The sequence below is a fragment of the Ceratotherium simum genome, chromosome 11, assembly GCF_057802395.1.
Source record: "Ceratotherium simum simum isolate JZ-2026a chromosome 11, ASM5780239v1, whole genome shotgun sequence".
NCBI lineage: Eukaryota > Metazoa > Chordata > Mammalia > Perissodactyla > Rhinocerotidae > Ceratotherium > Ceratotherium simum.
This window is the reverse complement of record NC_141910.1, coordinates 39,919,027-39,933,849: the sequence shown is the minus strand read 5'-3', so window position 1 is coordinate 39,933,849 and position 14,823 is coordinate 39,919,027. Positions and strand designations below refer to the sequence as shown.

General features: G+C 46.6%; 1 protein-coding gene across 4 annotated transcripts in view; it reads left to right on the top strand.

Moving 5' to 3' along the window:
* Positions 1-11,299, top strand: part of MTA3 (metastasis associated 1 family member 3) — a 144,277-nt gene extending 132,978 nt beyond the window's left edge. Inside the window, exons 15-16 of one of the 4 annotated variants that reach the window (XM_087436841.1) lie at positions 2,529-2,675; positions 10,963-11,299. In XM_087436841.1, coding sequence (XP_087292967.1) covers positions 2,529-2,675; positions 10,963-10,988 — 173 coding nt within the window. In that variant the 3' untranslated portion in view covers positions 10,989-11,299. The remainder of the gene's footprint in view (positions 1-2,528; positions 2,676-10,962) is intronic. The other 3 variants (XM_087436839.1, XM_014792324.2, XM_014792325.2) reach the window with 3 other exon arrangements.
* Positions 11,300-14,823: the final 3,524 nt, after the last annotated feature.

Below are 14,823 nucleotides of genomic sequence, written 5' to 3'. Positions count from 1 at the left end.
ACAAAGTTTTAAGATAAATAATTTATAAATAATGGTTCTAATATACCTAGAAGCTATAATGGTATGTTTTTGTGCTGCTAATATTCTTGCTTTTTCATTTTCTCAGTAAAAGTAAAATATGTACTCAGAGTGCATTGAATCCTATTGCTCTGTCAGAAAAATTTATAGTTATGAAGCGTTCAGACTTTAGACCTCCAATCTTTTAAAAATCAAAGTGTAGCCTTGAACTTGGTATATTGTCTGGTCCTCAGTAGAGGGTGGTAGGAGTCAGAGGCTCACAGCTCCCTCTTTGATGTTACTCTACTGCCTTGTTTCTTGTTTTATTCTCCAGGGGCTAAAGAGTTGCTTTAATATCCTCCAAAAATATCACATGGTTATCATAGGCATGACCTAGGTTGTGGTGATCAAGTCCTTGAAGTTCGCCGTCTATATGCTCTTGCAGGACCTAATCCTAGAAGCCCCTGCCCACCTGCAAGGGAAAGTTTCTGAATTAAAAAGTGGAATATAACATTGCATGTTAGTCAGCCTTTCCATGGGTAATGGTGTGTTCTTCCTCTGGGCAAATTGGCCTCCATCCCTTCTATGTAAGCCCAGAGCTGTGCTGTCCTTACTAGCTGAACCACATTCCTAGGTAACATATTCCTCAGTATTTACTGTGTACGAGACACTATACTAGGTGAATTAGGGAACCCCAAGATGAATAAGACCTTGCCCTCAAAAATCGTAGTCTAGTGGGGAAAGCACACAGGTTAGGACAGTTAAACAAAAGATTAGATGCTATAAAAGAATTACAGGTAATATGCATTGGGCAGTTGGAGGAAGTAGTTATTTCTAATGCCTGTTAGGGCAGCCTACATGAAGAAAGTAATATTTGATCTCAGCCTTGAAAGATATGTAGGATTTGCATAGATAGAAAAATAGGAAAAGAATATTTTTTCCCTTAGGAGGCCAAGAGAAGCAGATAAAGAAAGGCTTCAAAGAGTCCAAGGACCTGAAAAGGTCAGGGAATGCAGGTTGTATGGTCTGGATGGAGCATAGAGTGTGGAGGTTGTAATGCAAAATGAGGTTGGCAGGCCGGCGCTGTGGCAGAGTGATTAAAGATCCACATGCTCTGTTTCGGCGGTCCAGGTTTGCGGGTTTGCATCCTGGGCACAGACCTACTCCACTCATCAGCCATGCTGTGGAGGCATCCCACATACAAAATAGAGGAAGATTGGCACAGATGTTAGCTCAGGGCGAATCTTCCTCACCAAAAAAAAAAAAGAAAGAAAGAAAAAGAAAAGTGAGGTTGGCAGAACTTCAAGGCCATGTTGAAAAAAAATCACTATATTTTGGTTAGTACCTGATCCATTTCTCAACTTTGGCAAGTGTAGGATTTTGACCAGACCAGGATGTAGTAATTCTAACAATCCTAACAGCTCTTCCTAAATTTCAGTAGATGAGGCTGATATCCTGGCCCTCACCTGAGAAGACGGGGTGGCGTGTGCATAGTTGGCACACCAGGTGATGATGACTCTGAGCATCAGTGAGCAGGTTTAGCTTTGGAGAAGAGGTTGCCCAGCATTAAATCCAGTTTCTACAGTACTGCAATTTCTGTCCATCTACTCTATCCAAAAAGTGCAAGTGGTTCTGGGTTATGTGGCTGACAACATACTTCACATAAACCTGAATATACCACATGCACATTACAGTTTTGTCTTATATCCCTTTGTGTCAAAGTGTTTCTTCTACTACCTCCTGACTCTAGTACTTGGAGTTTGGTGTCAAATTTCATCTATATCAAAATGTTGTAGGCTGGGAGGGATTGACCCTGGTCTTATACCTTGGTTGCAGAGCCAGAGGAAGAATCCTGTTTTCAGAAAGCTCTCACAGGGCCGGCCCCGTGGCTTAGTGGTTAAGTGCGCGCGCTCCGCTGCTGGCGGCCCGGGTTCGGATCCCGGGCGCGCACCGACGCACCGCTTCTCCCGCCGTGCTGAGGCCGGGTCCCACATACAGCAACTAGAAGGATGTGCAGCTGTGACATACAACTATCTACTGGGGCTTTGGGGGGAAAATAAATAAATAAATAAAATCTTAAAAAAAAAAAAAAAGAAAGCTCTCACACACCAGACATGCTGCATGCTAAGTTCCTGGTTTGCTAGAGCACAGAGGTAGTTTTCACTGAGGCTCCTCTCCAGATAACCTTTGGATTTCTAATACCTTGAAGAGTCAGATGCCTTATTCCCTTAGTAAATCTTGTGTTTAAGTGACCTTCTGTAGTGTTTTTTTTTTTTTTTTCTTGTACTCACAACATAAATCTCAGAGCTCCAGCTAGCAGGGGAAGAACCAGCTCACTTTTGATAAGTAAAGCCATGGTAACAGCACTTGAAGCTGATTCATTATGCAAGTCCTTGGGAAAACAGGCTGGCTCATAAGGAACTGACTCTCAGCTCATTAAGAAATAAGATGTGTGCCTATTAGCTACTGTAAGTGCACACAGATTTTTAATACCACGTTCTGAGTTGAGAAACGTTTTCTCCCCCCATCAGAAATCCATCCTTCGAAGAAACCTAACATAATTCGATCTACACCAAGCCTGCAAACCCCAACTACAAAGCGGATGCTAACCACCCCGAATCACACATCTCTGAGCATTTTGGGGAAAAGAAACTACAGTCATCACAATGGTCTGGATGGTATGTAAGCCCAGGAATTCCAGGGGCTGTTCTGATAGACCAGGGCCCCTCTGCCCTTGTGCGCTCCGGTGTGTTGTCTGCCAAGTGCGAGAATGTATAACAAATAGATTCTTCTATGCTCTGATTGAACTAAATGTGTGGTAAGGGGGATAGGAGGGAAGGCTGCCATGTGCCACAGTGAAGACATTTTGCCAAGTGATATTTACCCATCTCTTCAAGAGGGACCTTTTGCTCGCATTTCCTATTAGGAAGCTTGTTTGGAGATGAAGTCTGTATTTAGCAGGTTGCCTCTGCTGGGTAATAATGTTCTTGCTGTGATGCACATTCACTGCTCATTTATGTTTTCTTGAGCAGAGGGATTATTTCGCCTTATGTCTGAGACAGCAGTGCTCTCTGGGGGTTCTTCAATGTTCTGTGGATCATTTTGAATTTGGCATTTGTCCCCTACTTCTTTCACCTTATAAATTTTTTTAATTGCTCAAGAATTGCTACAAGTCATGAAAGGAATCGCCTGGGTGATGTCCTAAATACAGAAATAATAATTTGTTTGAAATGGAAAAACTGAGAAATATCACCTCTTATCCAAAGTACTTCTCTTGGGCTGGCCAATGATGACTCTTCAGGTGAAATTGAATTATCTTCCTATTTGGGCTATAAGCACAAGCATAATAAATCATCCAGGCAGTAAAAATTGTTCATTTCAATAGTCCTGGAATTTGAAGCTGTCTTGATTGTTTAAATGTTGGCATTTATTTATGAATAAAACTCTCTCCAGGCTTTTCATGTCTTATGGAACTCTAAATTCCTTCATTGACAGTAAATTATTTATATCGCGCCCTAGAGCAAGGATGTGGAATAGACCTTCTAGTAATAATTTCCCATGGTTGTTTTCCTTCAGCATGACTTTTAATGGTCATAGTAATGTCAAAATGAATAAAAAATTGAAAGTGAGGAGTTTAGTTTGTATTTATAGGATATCAATGTGTTGTAGATATGGTTTTTAGGTACACAGTACTCTTGCAGGATTACTTCCTTGCTAATGAGAACATTGGCCATGCTTGCCACAATATGCCTGATGTCCAGAGAGCAGAAGACCAAGGAAGGATTGTGTCAAAACATGGAGACTGGATTTGTTTCCAGCTTTTTCCTTGCCCACAGCCTGGGCCTTTGGATTCAGGCTTCAGTGGAATCAGGAACCTGTCTTTTCCATCTCATCACCTCCCGGGCCTCTATAGGTGTATGGTCCTACTGCAGGAAGCATGAAGTACGTTCTGGTTCACTTGTTGTGGCTGATGTTGGAATAGCAGCTTTCTAGTATCTTCTTCCACTTGCGCCCCATGGTCATGGTCATTCGGAGCTCCAGTCCTAGTCCTGCATTGAATCTCCTGTTGCTCTTGCTTTGTATCACAGGTACCTGTCTCCTTGGGATTTCTGAAAAATGCTGCGGTGTAGTGTTCCCTTTCTAGGGCGGGCTGTTTGTCTCATTTCCTTCTGAGTGAATGCTGCTGCAAGGTCATTGCTTCTTTGCTTCTGAACAGGAGGAATGGACAGGGCATACAGTGGATCCCTGGTGTTATGTTGACTGAGACCTTCAGCCTTGTTGAGGAAAAGACGCTCATCTCATTTTCTGAAGAGACCTACCTGTTGAAACACTTTTTTCTTCAAGCCCCATCTGTCTTTGCTCTCCTGTCGTGGTATGGAGAGGAATGCTGATGACATATGCCTTACCTGCGTTATCTCATTTGATTTACATGACAAACAGTTCCAGGAAGTCAAGGAATTTGACTGTTTTGCGTAACATTGTATCTTTACTGCCTGCACAGTACCCAGAGCTTAGTAGGTGCTCAATAAATGTTAATTTAATAAATAAAAGTGAGAAAAATGAGACCTAGAGAAGTGAATTAAATTTTTTGGAGTTACCAGGTACTACACAGATGGATTGGGATTCCCACTCAGGTGTGACTGATGTCAGAGTCTGCTCTTTTAACCAGTGTTACAAATGAAGTTGTGGCTCTCAACTGTGCTGTATTAGTCAGCAACGTAGAAACTACATAAGTTGTTTTAACAGCTAATTTAATATAAGAAATTAATATGACAGATATTGGAGGATGGAATAGGTCAACGAGGAACCCGAGGCAGGGGAGGGGCACAGGAAGTAGCCACCAGCCCTAGGGTTGGGAGAGCAAAAGGAAGAAGTTGGGTTATCACAAGCTAGAAGCTCAAGGGAGGGCCCCGAGGAGCTGGAACTCAGATCCCTGAGGAGGGCGTGCTGCTCTGTGAGGCTGGTTCTGGGAGTGTGAAGTAAAGCTGGGAGCTGACACAAACTGCTGCTGCTACTCGAGGGGACACTGACAGGAACAGGAAGGAGCAAGTCCCTTCTCTGCTTTCTAGCACCCCCCTACTGGTGCAACAGCGAGCCCCTTGGCAAAGGAGAAACGTGTTTGCGGAGTCCCAGCCCCAGCATCGCCAAGCTGAGTTTAGATGGATGGACATGGAGCTGGGAGATAAGAGTATAACAGAAACACACATTTTGGAAAATGTCCCCATTTTTGTATTCCCAGCGGAGCTTTTCCTTAGGATAATGGGTCTGTTTCTTATTTCCTCGGGATATAGGATCCTGACTAACCTGAGTTTCCAAGGGGAACTCCAAGTACCAGAAAAATGTTAGGCTAATAGTGAGTTTTCCTGGGATAGTTAATACCATCATATCCTGGAATTGATAGATACAAACTCAGGAGAAAGCCTTGCCCTGCGTGATCCAATAATAAAATCAATTAGCCTTGCCCCTTACTTATCAGTGTGTCAGACAGATGAGCACACCAAATAGGATGTTGACGGACAGAACTAATTTAACGGGAAACAAAACCTGATTGTTCTGAAATATGCAGGTCTCTCAGCTTTAGGGCTTCCTGTCCCCTTCTCAGTGGCTTACCTCCTTCGCTCACCCTCTACCTTCAGGTGGAGGTTCTTGATGATGGGAAAAGAGTCTCTGGATTTCTGCTGGCAGAAGGGATTTTACCTGACATTAAAAAAAAATGATGGACAACTTCTTTTTGTCTTTTTGAAAGTCACTGTCTTTCACCTGACCCTGGACCTTTAAAGGCCATGGGGTGACTGGTGGCCGGGAGTCAGCACTCTGTCTGCTCTGTTAGGCTTAACCCATGGCCCCGGGCCACACACAGACCTCTGTGACTATTCTAATGGAACTTAAACTCTGAGGGTGAAGACAAAATCAGCGTACATAAGAAGCCTCATTATTTGGGGTCAGTAATGATAGGAAGAGTGAAGTTTCAAACAGTACATCTTCCATTCCACTGCACAGGGACAAGGTGACTGCTGTCTTTGTCAATAGGGACCCTTGAGAACAACTTCTGCTGTTTAGTGATGCAGATGGAGGGAGTATCAACTAGAGGTGCTCTTAACCTTTTTCTGAGATGACATGACTTTTGTCCCAGGGGTACTACTGAAACAGGACTCAGTGTGTCAGGAAAACCAGAGCAATAGGCTCAAAAGAGAGGTGAGTTTTCAGTGGGACAGGGCATCTGAGCCAAGGAAATTGATGAATTGTACAGTAAACTTCTCTTTAATCTGTTCTCCTCTGGCTTATTCCCCTGCGGTATGTGAGTACACTGTAGATCTCGTTATTTTTGTTTTCTGCATTGAGTGATATTTCTCTAAATCTCCCATGAAGAGGGTATCTAATATGGATGCCTCTAAGTACAATATTATGATCTGGGGTTTGAAGACTGTTGATGATTTTTTTCTGAAATCAGTGATTCAACAGCTTCAACTGTTTGCATCCCAACTCTGGGAAGTGGGTGATGGTGAGGGCCATTGTACCAGTGAGAGAGCTCTGGGAATGCATCTGCTGTCTTCACAAATCCCAATAAAAATAGACTGCCAGGAACAGCTGATGGCACTCCTAGGCATGCTTAGGCCCAGGCTGCCTTCTGTCAAAATTTTTATGTCATTTCAAAAGACTATGATTTTTTTGAATCTTCTGAAACATTGTTTATGGAAGACCATTGAGTGCCCCTAGACTCACCTCTGGTCTCCTTGTCTCAAGGTGTAATGTTAAAACCTGGTTAAATATATCAAGGTGCCTTCAAGTTTTTTTTCAGTATTTTATTATGGATCATTTTGGCCCTAGGGTTTATTGAATATAAAGCAATTATAGCAGAGTACCTAATGTACGTAGAGAGTTTCAGGATTGTTGAAGCATTATCTGAGGGCAATGGATGTTCTCTCACACTGTGAAGCCATAGGGGTGGGAATTGTAGAGGGAGACAGACCCAAGTGCCTTGGGCATGAGTAATCAACAACTTGGTGTTTTGGAATATTCTGGAAGGATGCCAAATTGGCCACTCCTGGGACCATTCCTGGGTTTACTAATATTGCAGTTTCTCTCAGAGGATACTTTTAATCTGTCCCTGAGAGAAATACTAGTGTGTGAGCCTGTAAGAGGTCTAGACTTGAGACTCTCTCAGCAATATGGAGGTCTTAGAAGAGTGACAAAAGTCCATGGTAGTTACTCTTTAACACTATATAGCTGATGTTTTCCACCAGGCTTCTTAGAGTCTCGCCTTGTACATGCATAGTTCTGACATCAGCCAATGATTTGAGGGGAGTGTGTATGTAGATTTGGGGGCTCCTCCTTCCCTGTCCCCTTCCTTTTCAGGATTTCCTCCCTCAGTTTCCAGCTGCATTGGCAGCCTTGAACTCTCACCTCTCCCCCATTCCTCAGCCCAATTAGACTGCAGCTTTCTGCTTGAGCTGTATTCCTGTTGTACTGCATGGAAGTGCTCACGAGGAAAAAGCCAGTTAAGAGTGGATCTCACCTTTTTTCAAGGGTCATATTCCCTTCAGTTTTTGCCTGATTTTGGTTGCTCTCCAAACAGTTATTTTTTATATTTTATCCAGAGTTATCACTGTTATTGGCTGGAGGGTTAGTCCAGTGTAAATTAGCCCACCATAAAGCAGAACTCTTCACTCTATGGGCTCCTTGCCAACTCCCCTTGGTTCTCTCAATTTTTTTTAAATAGCATATTGTTTGTGTTTCATAGATACTGTATCTTTTCTTACTTCTCTGAGGAAATTAATGATAGCATTTTTTGTTTTCTAAATTTTCTTCTCCGTGAATAGTCTGTTTCCTCCAATTTGCGTTCTTCTCTTTGTTCTTTGTTCTGGTCTCTTAACGTTTGTGTTAGAGGTTTTTTCCTGGTAACCTTTGGATGTCTAATAATGTTTAAGAGGAGGAGACTACAATCAGACTGAAAGCTCTGTGCCCGTGCTTGTGGGTGGAGCCTGACGTGCACTTGACAGAGTGGTGATCAGGCTGGGCTGTTTGCTCGGTGGCCCAAATGCTGATATCTTGAGGTCTTTTCTCATGAGCTGGTCAGATTTCCCAGAGAAGATTCTTCCCATCTGTCTTAGTCTGTTCAGGCAGCTATAACAAAATGCTACAGATGGGTGGCTTACAAACAACAGAAATTTCTTTCTCACAGTTCTAGAGGCTGGAAAGTGCAAGATCAGGGTGCCAGCATGGTTGGATTCTGATGATGGCCCTCTTCTGGGTTGTAGACTGCTGACTTCTCGCTGTGTCCTTACATGGTGGAAGGGGCTAGGGAGCTCTGTGGGGTCTCTTTTATAAAAGCATTAATCCCATTTATGAGGGTTATACTCTCATGACCTAAGCATTTCCGAAAGGCCCCACCTACTAATACCATCTCATTGGGCATTAGGATTTCAACATGTGAATTTTGTGACAACACAAACATTCAGACCACAGCACAATCTCTTCCCCAGAGGGTAAAGATTTGGCTATCTGCTTTCTGGGAATACAGTGGGAAGAAGGCTAGGAGGTCTCACCAACTAATAGGCATATGTTAACTTGATCCCTCAGTTTTGGAATTGGTAGCCCTACCCTCAGCTGCGCTTGCTGCCTGGTGTCCCGTAGGCCTGAGACCCTCTGTTCGGTCGTCTTCAGAGAATGAACATTCAGACTTGTGGAAAGTAGGCCGTTACCGGGGGTTGTGGAGTCAGGAGAGCTTCTAGAGGTCCAGCTGCTTCTCAGACAGCCTTCAACTGATCTCCTTTGCTTCAGCTTCCCCCCCCACTTCCAGAGGAATCTGGCCTCAATTCCTGACCTGTTTGAGGATCCTTTGGACAAATTGACTTCTGGGCTTTCCACACTGCCAGCTTCAGGTTTGGCTTTCTTGAGTGCATAGTGCATGATCACTCATTTATCTACTTTCCAGCCTCCAAAATGCTGATGGTGGTTTCTCCTCTGGGTTTCAGAAGGGAGGGAAATTAACTCAGAAGCCAGCAGATGGAAACCTTTAAAAAGGCTGCTTTCATTGCATTGGTTGGTTAGAGTGCAGAATCTCCAAGTCCATGGACTTCAAGTACTTCTCAACAATCAAACCAACAGGAAAAATTATGTAAAAAACAAAATAAGTGCTTATGACGCAGGGTTAGTATAGACAAAAGTAGCAAATGTAGATTAATGCATCTGAGAATTTACCTAAAAAGGGAAGTGATCTGGGCTGAATCATCTAGCAAGGAGACCTGAGGAACACCTGTGATGGGCGTAGATCTTTTCTGGGGGTCCTCTGCCATGCTGGGGGCCTCTGCATCTGGGGCCCTGCGAGTGGCTCTTGTTTGTTGCTTCAATGCAGCGGGGCTGAGGAAGCTCTGAGCTGGGGGGAGTGAAGTGATAGCCTTACAAGGGTGGGTGGTAAGCACTGTGCTTCTTCAGCCTGGAGTGCAGAGAGGTGACATATCTCAACTTAAACCATGGCCAGTGTGGAGAAGGCAGGTGTGAACCTGGACGCCAGATCCCGAGCTGCTGGGAGGAGACACTGCTTTTGAAACTGGAGCAGGTAAGTTTAGCACAATAGAAAAAAGCACACTTTGCCATGGCAGGTCAGAAACTATTGGGGAACTTGGGAAACTATTACAAGTGGCTCCTCTGGCAGGTGGCTTAATTCCATAGGGGTTTGGACAAACAAATGAATGACAGAGCACCCTCCCGCTGCCCCTGCAAAAAAAAAAAAAAAGAGAGGCTTCAGAGAGATACTGGAGATAGTGACACATACATAAGCTTAATTTAGACACTGAAGAGGACTGTATGCTCTTAGTGGGATGGATGGAGAGTGGGGCAGCTTGGTGTAGTAGGAAAAACTTGATCTGAATTAAGAAGATCTGGATTCAAATCTTAACTCCTCAACTTACTTGCTGTGTGACCTTGAGCAAGTTCCTAATTTTTCTGACCTTCACAAAGTTCTAGTGAAAGTTAAATCAGGCAGTTACATAACCTACAGGAGGTTCGATAAAGCAAAAGTTAGCCTGAGTTGTAAACTGAATTATCTGGGTTTTTATTTAACCAGTGTTGGCTGAGCCCTATCAAACACCAGGCTGTATACATATATCTCCCCTATTCTGGAAAAGCTCATGAGTGAAGGCGCAGCTCTGCTCTACCCTGCAGACCTTCCTAGGATGGAGGGGGGCTGTGAAGGTGAGCGTCCCTGTGTCCTCTCCTGGTTGCAGAGTGCCCTGCGGGATGGGAGAGAATATCTGAGTGCTACCTTGGCCAGGGCACCTGATCCTGTCTCAGCAAACAACCCCCACTTCCCTCCTAGCCACTTTCCTCATAACCAAGCAAAAAGTTTCACAACTTACTGAGTAATACCAGACAGTGATGCTATGGTTTCAGGCCACTTCTGCTTTTCACTTATTTGTTTCTGTTGTGAGTCTCTAGATGCCCAGCTCTGGGACAGGAGAGTCGGAGGTCTGGGGGAAGTGGAGGGAGTAGGAATGAGGGACACTGTGACACTGTGAGGTTCACTCCCCTCCTAAGAAAAATGTGTTCCTAGCCTCTGAGTGCCCACATCATTATGATTAATTGTGGTTGCCTCAGATCAGGTTGTGCCTCCTTCAGGCCAATTGTATTCCCCAACCCTTGGTATCTGGTCAGAGAAGTTCCATGATGTCGGTTTGATAAGCACATAAGCACTTGCCTGGTATGCTCTAGTGCCTTGCCAGTGCCCATCCAAAACCCAGCTTTTAAGGTACTTCAGTGTCATTCACATATTTTCTTGGCCTCAATTAAACTTTCCTTTGGTCCAGCCTTAAACTACATCATGAGCTTTTTTTTGAATTAATACTCAATCTCCTTTACTTGAAGGTTGTCATGATGTTGGTGGGAGGACTGATTTCATCCTTCTTCTCACCTTGCCTCCACCATCGGAACTCGTTTAACTTTGACTCTGTTTCTTTCCTTTTCCAGAACTCACATGCTGCGTGTCAGACTGAGCTGTCTTGTTTCATCCTACAATCCAAGACTTACTACACTGTCCTGCTGATGTTCACAGCCGTGCCTGGGAAGGAGGCAGCCCCATCCCCAGTACATTTCAGGGAGCCCTCCGCGTGTGCCCCATGAAGACTCGATGGGGCAGGGGAAGGAACTGTAGGAGTGCACGTCCCCAAAGCCGCGTCCCATGTGTGAATCAGTGTCACTTCGCTTTCTTCTCAGAGACCTCACTCCCCAGAGCAGGACCTGCCTGAGAATCGAGGCGATGAGGGAGCCACTTCACCGCCTCCCTTCTCCACACTCCACTCAGGCCACAGTGGCTCCCTGGGCAGTGGGGCTGCTGAGAGCTCAGAGCTGCTGCCCTGCATGTGTCAGTTCAGCTCTGTTGGAAGCTGTATGAGTGTGTACAGGAGGGACATGGCGTCTTCCTGAATGGATTTTTCTTAAGAACTCTGCCAGTGGTTATGCAGTTCATGATATTTCCCCCCATCCTTGTGTTATTGTCACTTGGCTTTTTCTCAATAGGCTCCATACTTATTTTTTTTAACGGAGAAATTTTGCTCTTCACCCCATGCATCCCATTTGACCCTCCTCCCCTACCCCTCCAAGGTACAGAATTACCTGAGGTTCTAACAAAAGATGAGAAAATCGTCTTGATAAGCCTGTGAGCTCTTCGTATTATCTGTATTTTGTCCTTGAAGAGAGGCTGGTATTCCACTTGGTTCTGCTTGGTCCCAGACAGCTCCAGCGAGAACGATTGTTAAAATGGAGCCCAGCGAGTGTGTCACTGTGACAAGCCATTTGCATAGAGCCCTGTTCCTTTACAGCCAGATCAGCCAATGAGAAGCTGCAGCCAGGTTGGTCCTTCAACAAGTCACAGATCACCCAGCTTTATTCTAAACAGATGGAATCTGTTTGGCCTGGGAGGGTGAGGGGAGAGAACTGTGTTTGCAGATGAGTCTGTGCATATGACACCATGAGCCCCTTCACCTCTCCCCTCGGGCTCAAACGTTTCTGAGAGCACATGTGCCTGGGCCCCGGGAGACCTGCCTGCGACCCCGTTTCCACTGGCTTGGGCTCTTCCTGTCTGCCCTCAGCACTAGCCCTTGCTGGCATCACAGGCTGGCCGCTCTGCACTCTGTGCACACAGCTGCAGGGATAGGAATAACTTAGTGCCCTACTGGCTCCCTGAGCAGATGTGAGTCTGGCCACTCCCCTGCCCTCCATTTGCAGGGACAGGCTGCAAAGCACAGAGTCACAGAACCGTGAAAGACAGCTAGAGTCTGGCCTCCCAGCTGTCCCTGGGGTCTGTGGCTGGGAGGCAGCTAGATGGCTGATAGTTGGTGCCCCAAAAAGCCAGGTGCTTGCAGAGTGGCTACAATTGAGTTGACCTCCCCAGGCAGAGTGAGGTATCACTAAAATGAGGATGACACTCTGCATGTCCAGATCCTCAGAGGCTGGATTCAGCTCAGCAAGGAGGATGTGATGTTTGATGGCTGAAGGCGATGCTCGGAGCTCGAGCTGCCTTTTCCTTTTCCATTTTGCAGTCATTGTGGCTTCTGAGGAGGAGTTGGTTCTCATCTTAGGCTTTTGCGGGGGTGACCTGGGGGCGTTCTCACCACTGCCAACTCTTGGAGCTGTTCTGGGTCTTGGCTTGGGGCCTTGAGGGTGGGCCTGTGTCAGAGGTGCTCAGCGAGCCGGGTGGAGGTGGTGGAGGTGGCAGGCATTGCCCTCAGGGTTCCACACAGAGAAGCCCCTTCAGAAAGGACCCAAGGAGAGGAGGCAACTGGCTGTCCACGTCACACGCCCCGTGGTGTATTCTTCTCTAATGAAAGAGACACAGGAAAGCTGTCTCTCTGTGCCCCTGCCTTGGATTTATTGTCGCACACAAACATAGAAGGTGGAATGTTTCCCCACCCTTTCACTTTCTTCTGACCCACGTGAAATGGTGACTGTTGATGAGAGAAACAATTAGCTGCCCGTGACTCTGCTGCCAGCTTCATTCTCTCCGCCTGTTGGGAGAGGCCCTCCTTGCCCAGGTCCAGGAGATTTGGAGACTGGGGCCAGGCCAGGTCTGAAGAAGAACAGGGAGGCCCACCCCAGTTCCAGTTCACATGAAGCTTTGGGACAAGTGCAGCTCGTTTTGAGCCATATGTACCCAGAAAGCTCTTCCTTCACCTTGTAGTCAGAGCCCCTGGTTCTGCAGCCCCGTCCTCCTACACAGGGGATGTTGACTAAGATCTTCTGCTCTCACTTCATCTCTGGAAAGTCCCCCAGCATTCAGATTGCACACTGCAGGGAAGGGAAGAAGGACACCAGGGAGCCTTTAACATTTGCCTTTGCTGTTCTGAGCTGTTGGTGCTGAGAGCACCTCCTTTCTGGGGCCACGGTGTCGCTATTGTGTGTGTAGTGGCGTGCCACTGTTGTGCAGTGAGCTTGTGGGGTGGACATCCATCTGCACGGCCCGCAGCAGACATGCCCAGTGGCGCTGTGCTGAGCCTGGTCTGTGCTCCCTTGGATGAGGACACAAGCTCTGCGAGTTGACTTCCCTCTCCTCCATCATCGCCCGCCCACCCCTAGAAGTGGTGCAAAAGAGAAGGACAGACTGGTTTTTTTGCACGCCTCTCACAATTCCACCTTGCCCATAGCCCAGTTTCTATCAGTCAGTGTCCAACCAGGAAAACAGAAGCCACTCTAAGCATTTAAAACAGAAGGGTTTTAGTTCAGAGAATTGTTTAACACAGAAACAGAAGAGCTGAGAGGCCACACGGGAGGGAGCAAGGGACAACCCAGAGATGGGGAACGAGCAAGAAGCTACCACCACCCGAGGCTGGTGGGACAGAGGGGAGGGGCCGTGTTGCTAGAGCCAGGGGCCAAGGCCACTGGGAGGAACCTGGGGCCACTAGGAGGCATGGACCCTGCCAGAAACAATCCCCCAGGCAGAGAAGGGGGAGAAATAGCCTGGCTTCTCTGTTCCTCATGCTCTCCAGATTTCTGCAGATGCCTCTTGTTAGCTAAACCCAGGTGGAAGCCAGCTGACCCGGGAGCCTGGGACAGGCAACCTGCAGCGGTCAGCCCCCCACCGCTCAGAGCAGAACAGGGGAGGATGAGGAGGGGGTCTGAAGGCAAGCAGGCCCAGGACGTGTGCGGCGTGGCCTTGGTCTGCTCTATGTCATGTCCAGCCTGGAGTGTTTATGCCTCTTGCTGCCCTAAGACCCTGGTGAGGGTAGATGGAGGAGCTGTCCCTGTGGGGTTTGGTAGACTCTCTGCCTAGAGAGGAAAGTGCTTTTGGGAGGGAGGGGGAAAGCCTTTTTTCTTAACGGTTGTCCTTGTTTTCCTTTGGGGGAATTTACTCATTTAGCAGCCCCACCTCACCATTCCCCTCAGGAAAGCCATGTCCCAGTTTCCTGTCCGCCCCTCCCCGTTCTTCTCCCCCCAATTTCTGGTTTTCCCTGCCAGAGAACACTAACCCAGACCACGCATCAGTGGTCACGAGTGTTTCCCCAGGATAATTCATTCAGAGCGTGATATTACAGTGTGGACTGTCTGTAAGTAGACGCCATCTACTAATCAATTTGTATCGTGTTTCCAATAAATTTCTGGAAATTATGCCTGGTTTTATGCTGTCCTTTGCTGGAACCGTGGCTCAGCTGTAAGGCTTGTGCGTCCCCCGCCCTCAGCATCAGGTGCTCCATGTCTCAGGTGCTCCAGCCCACTGTGTAGCTCAGAGGCCAGGGCGGTTAGTCTGATTTCCGCCCAGCCACGCTGAGATTCTCAGAGGCCTTTCCCCAGGGTCTGCATTTTCTTCTGCTGTCTCATGAGCCACATCTTGAAGAC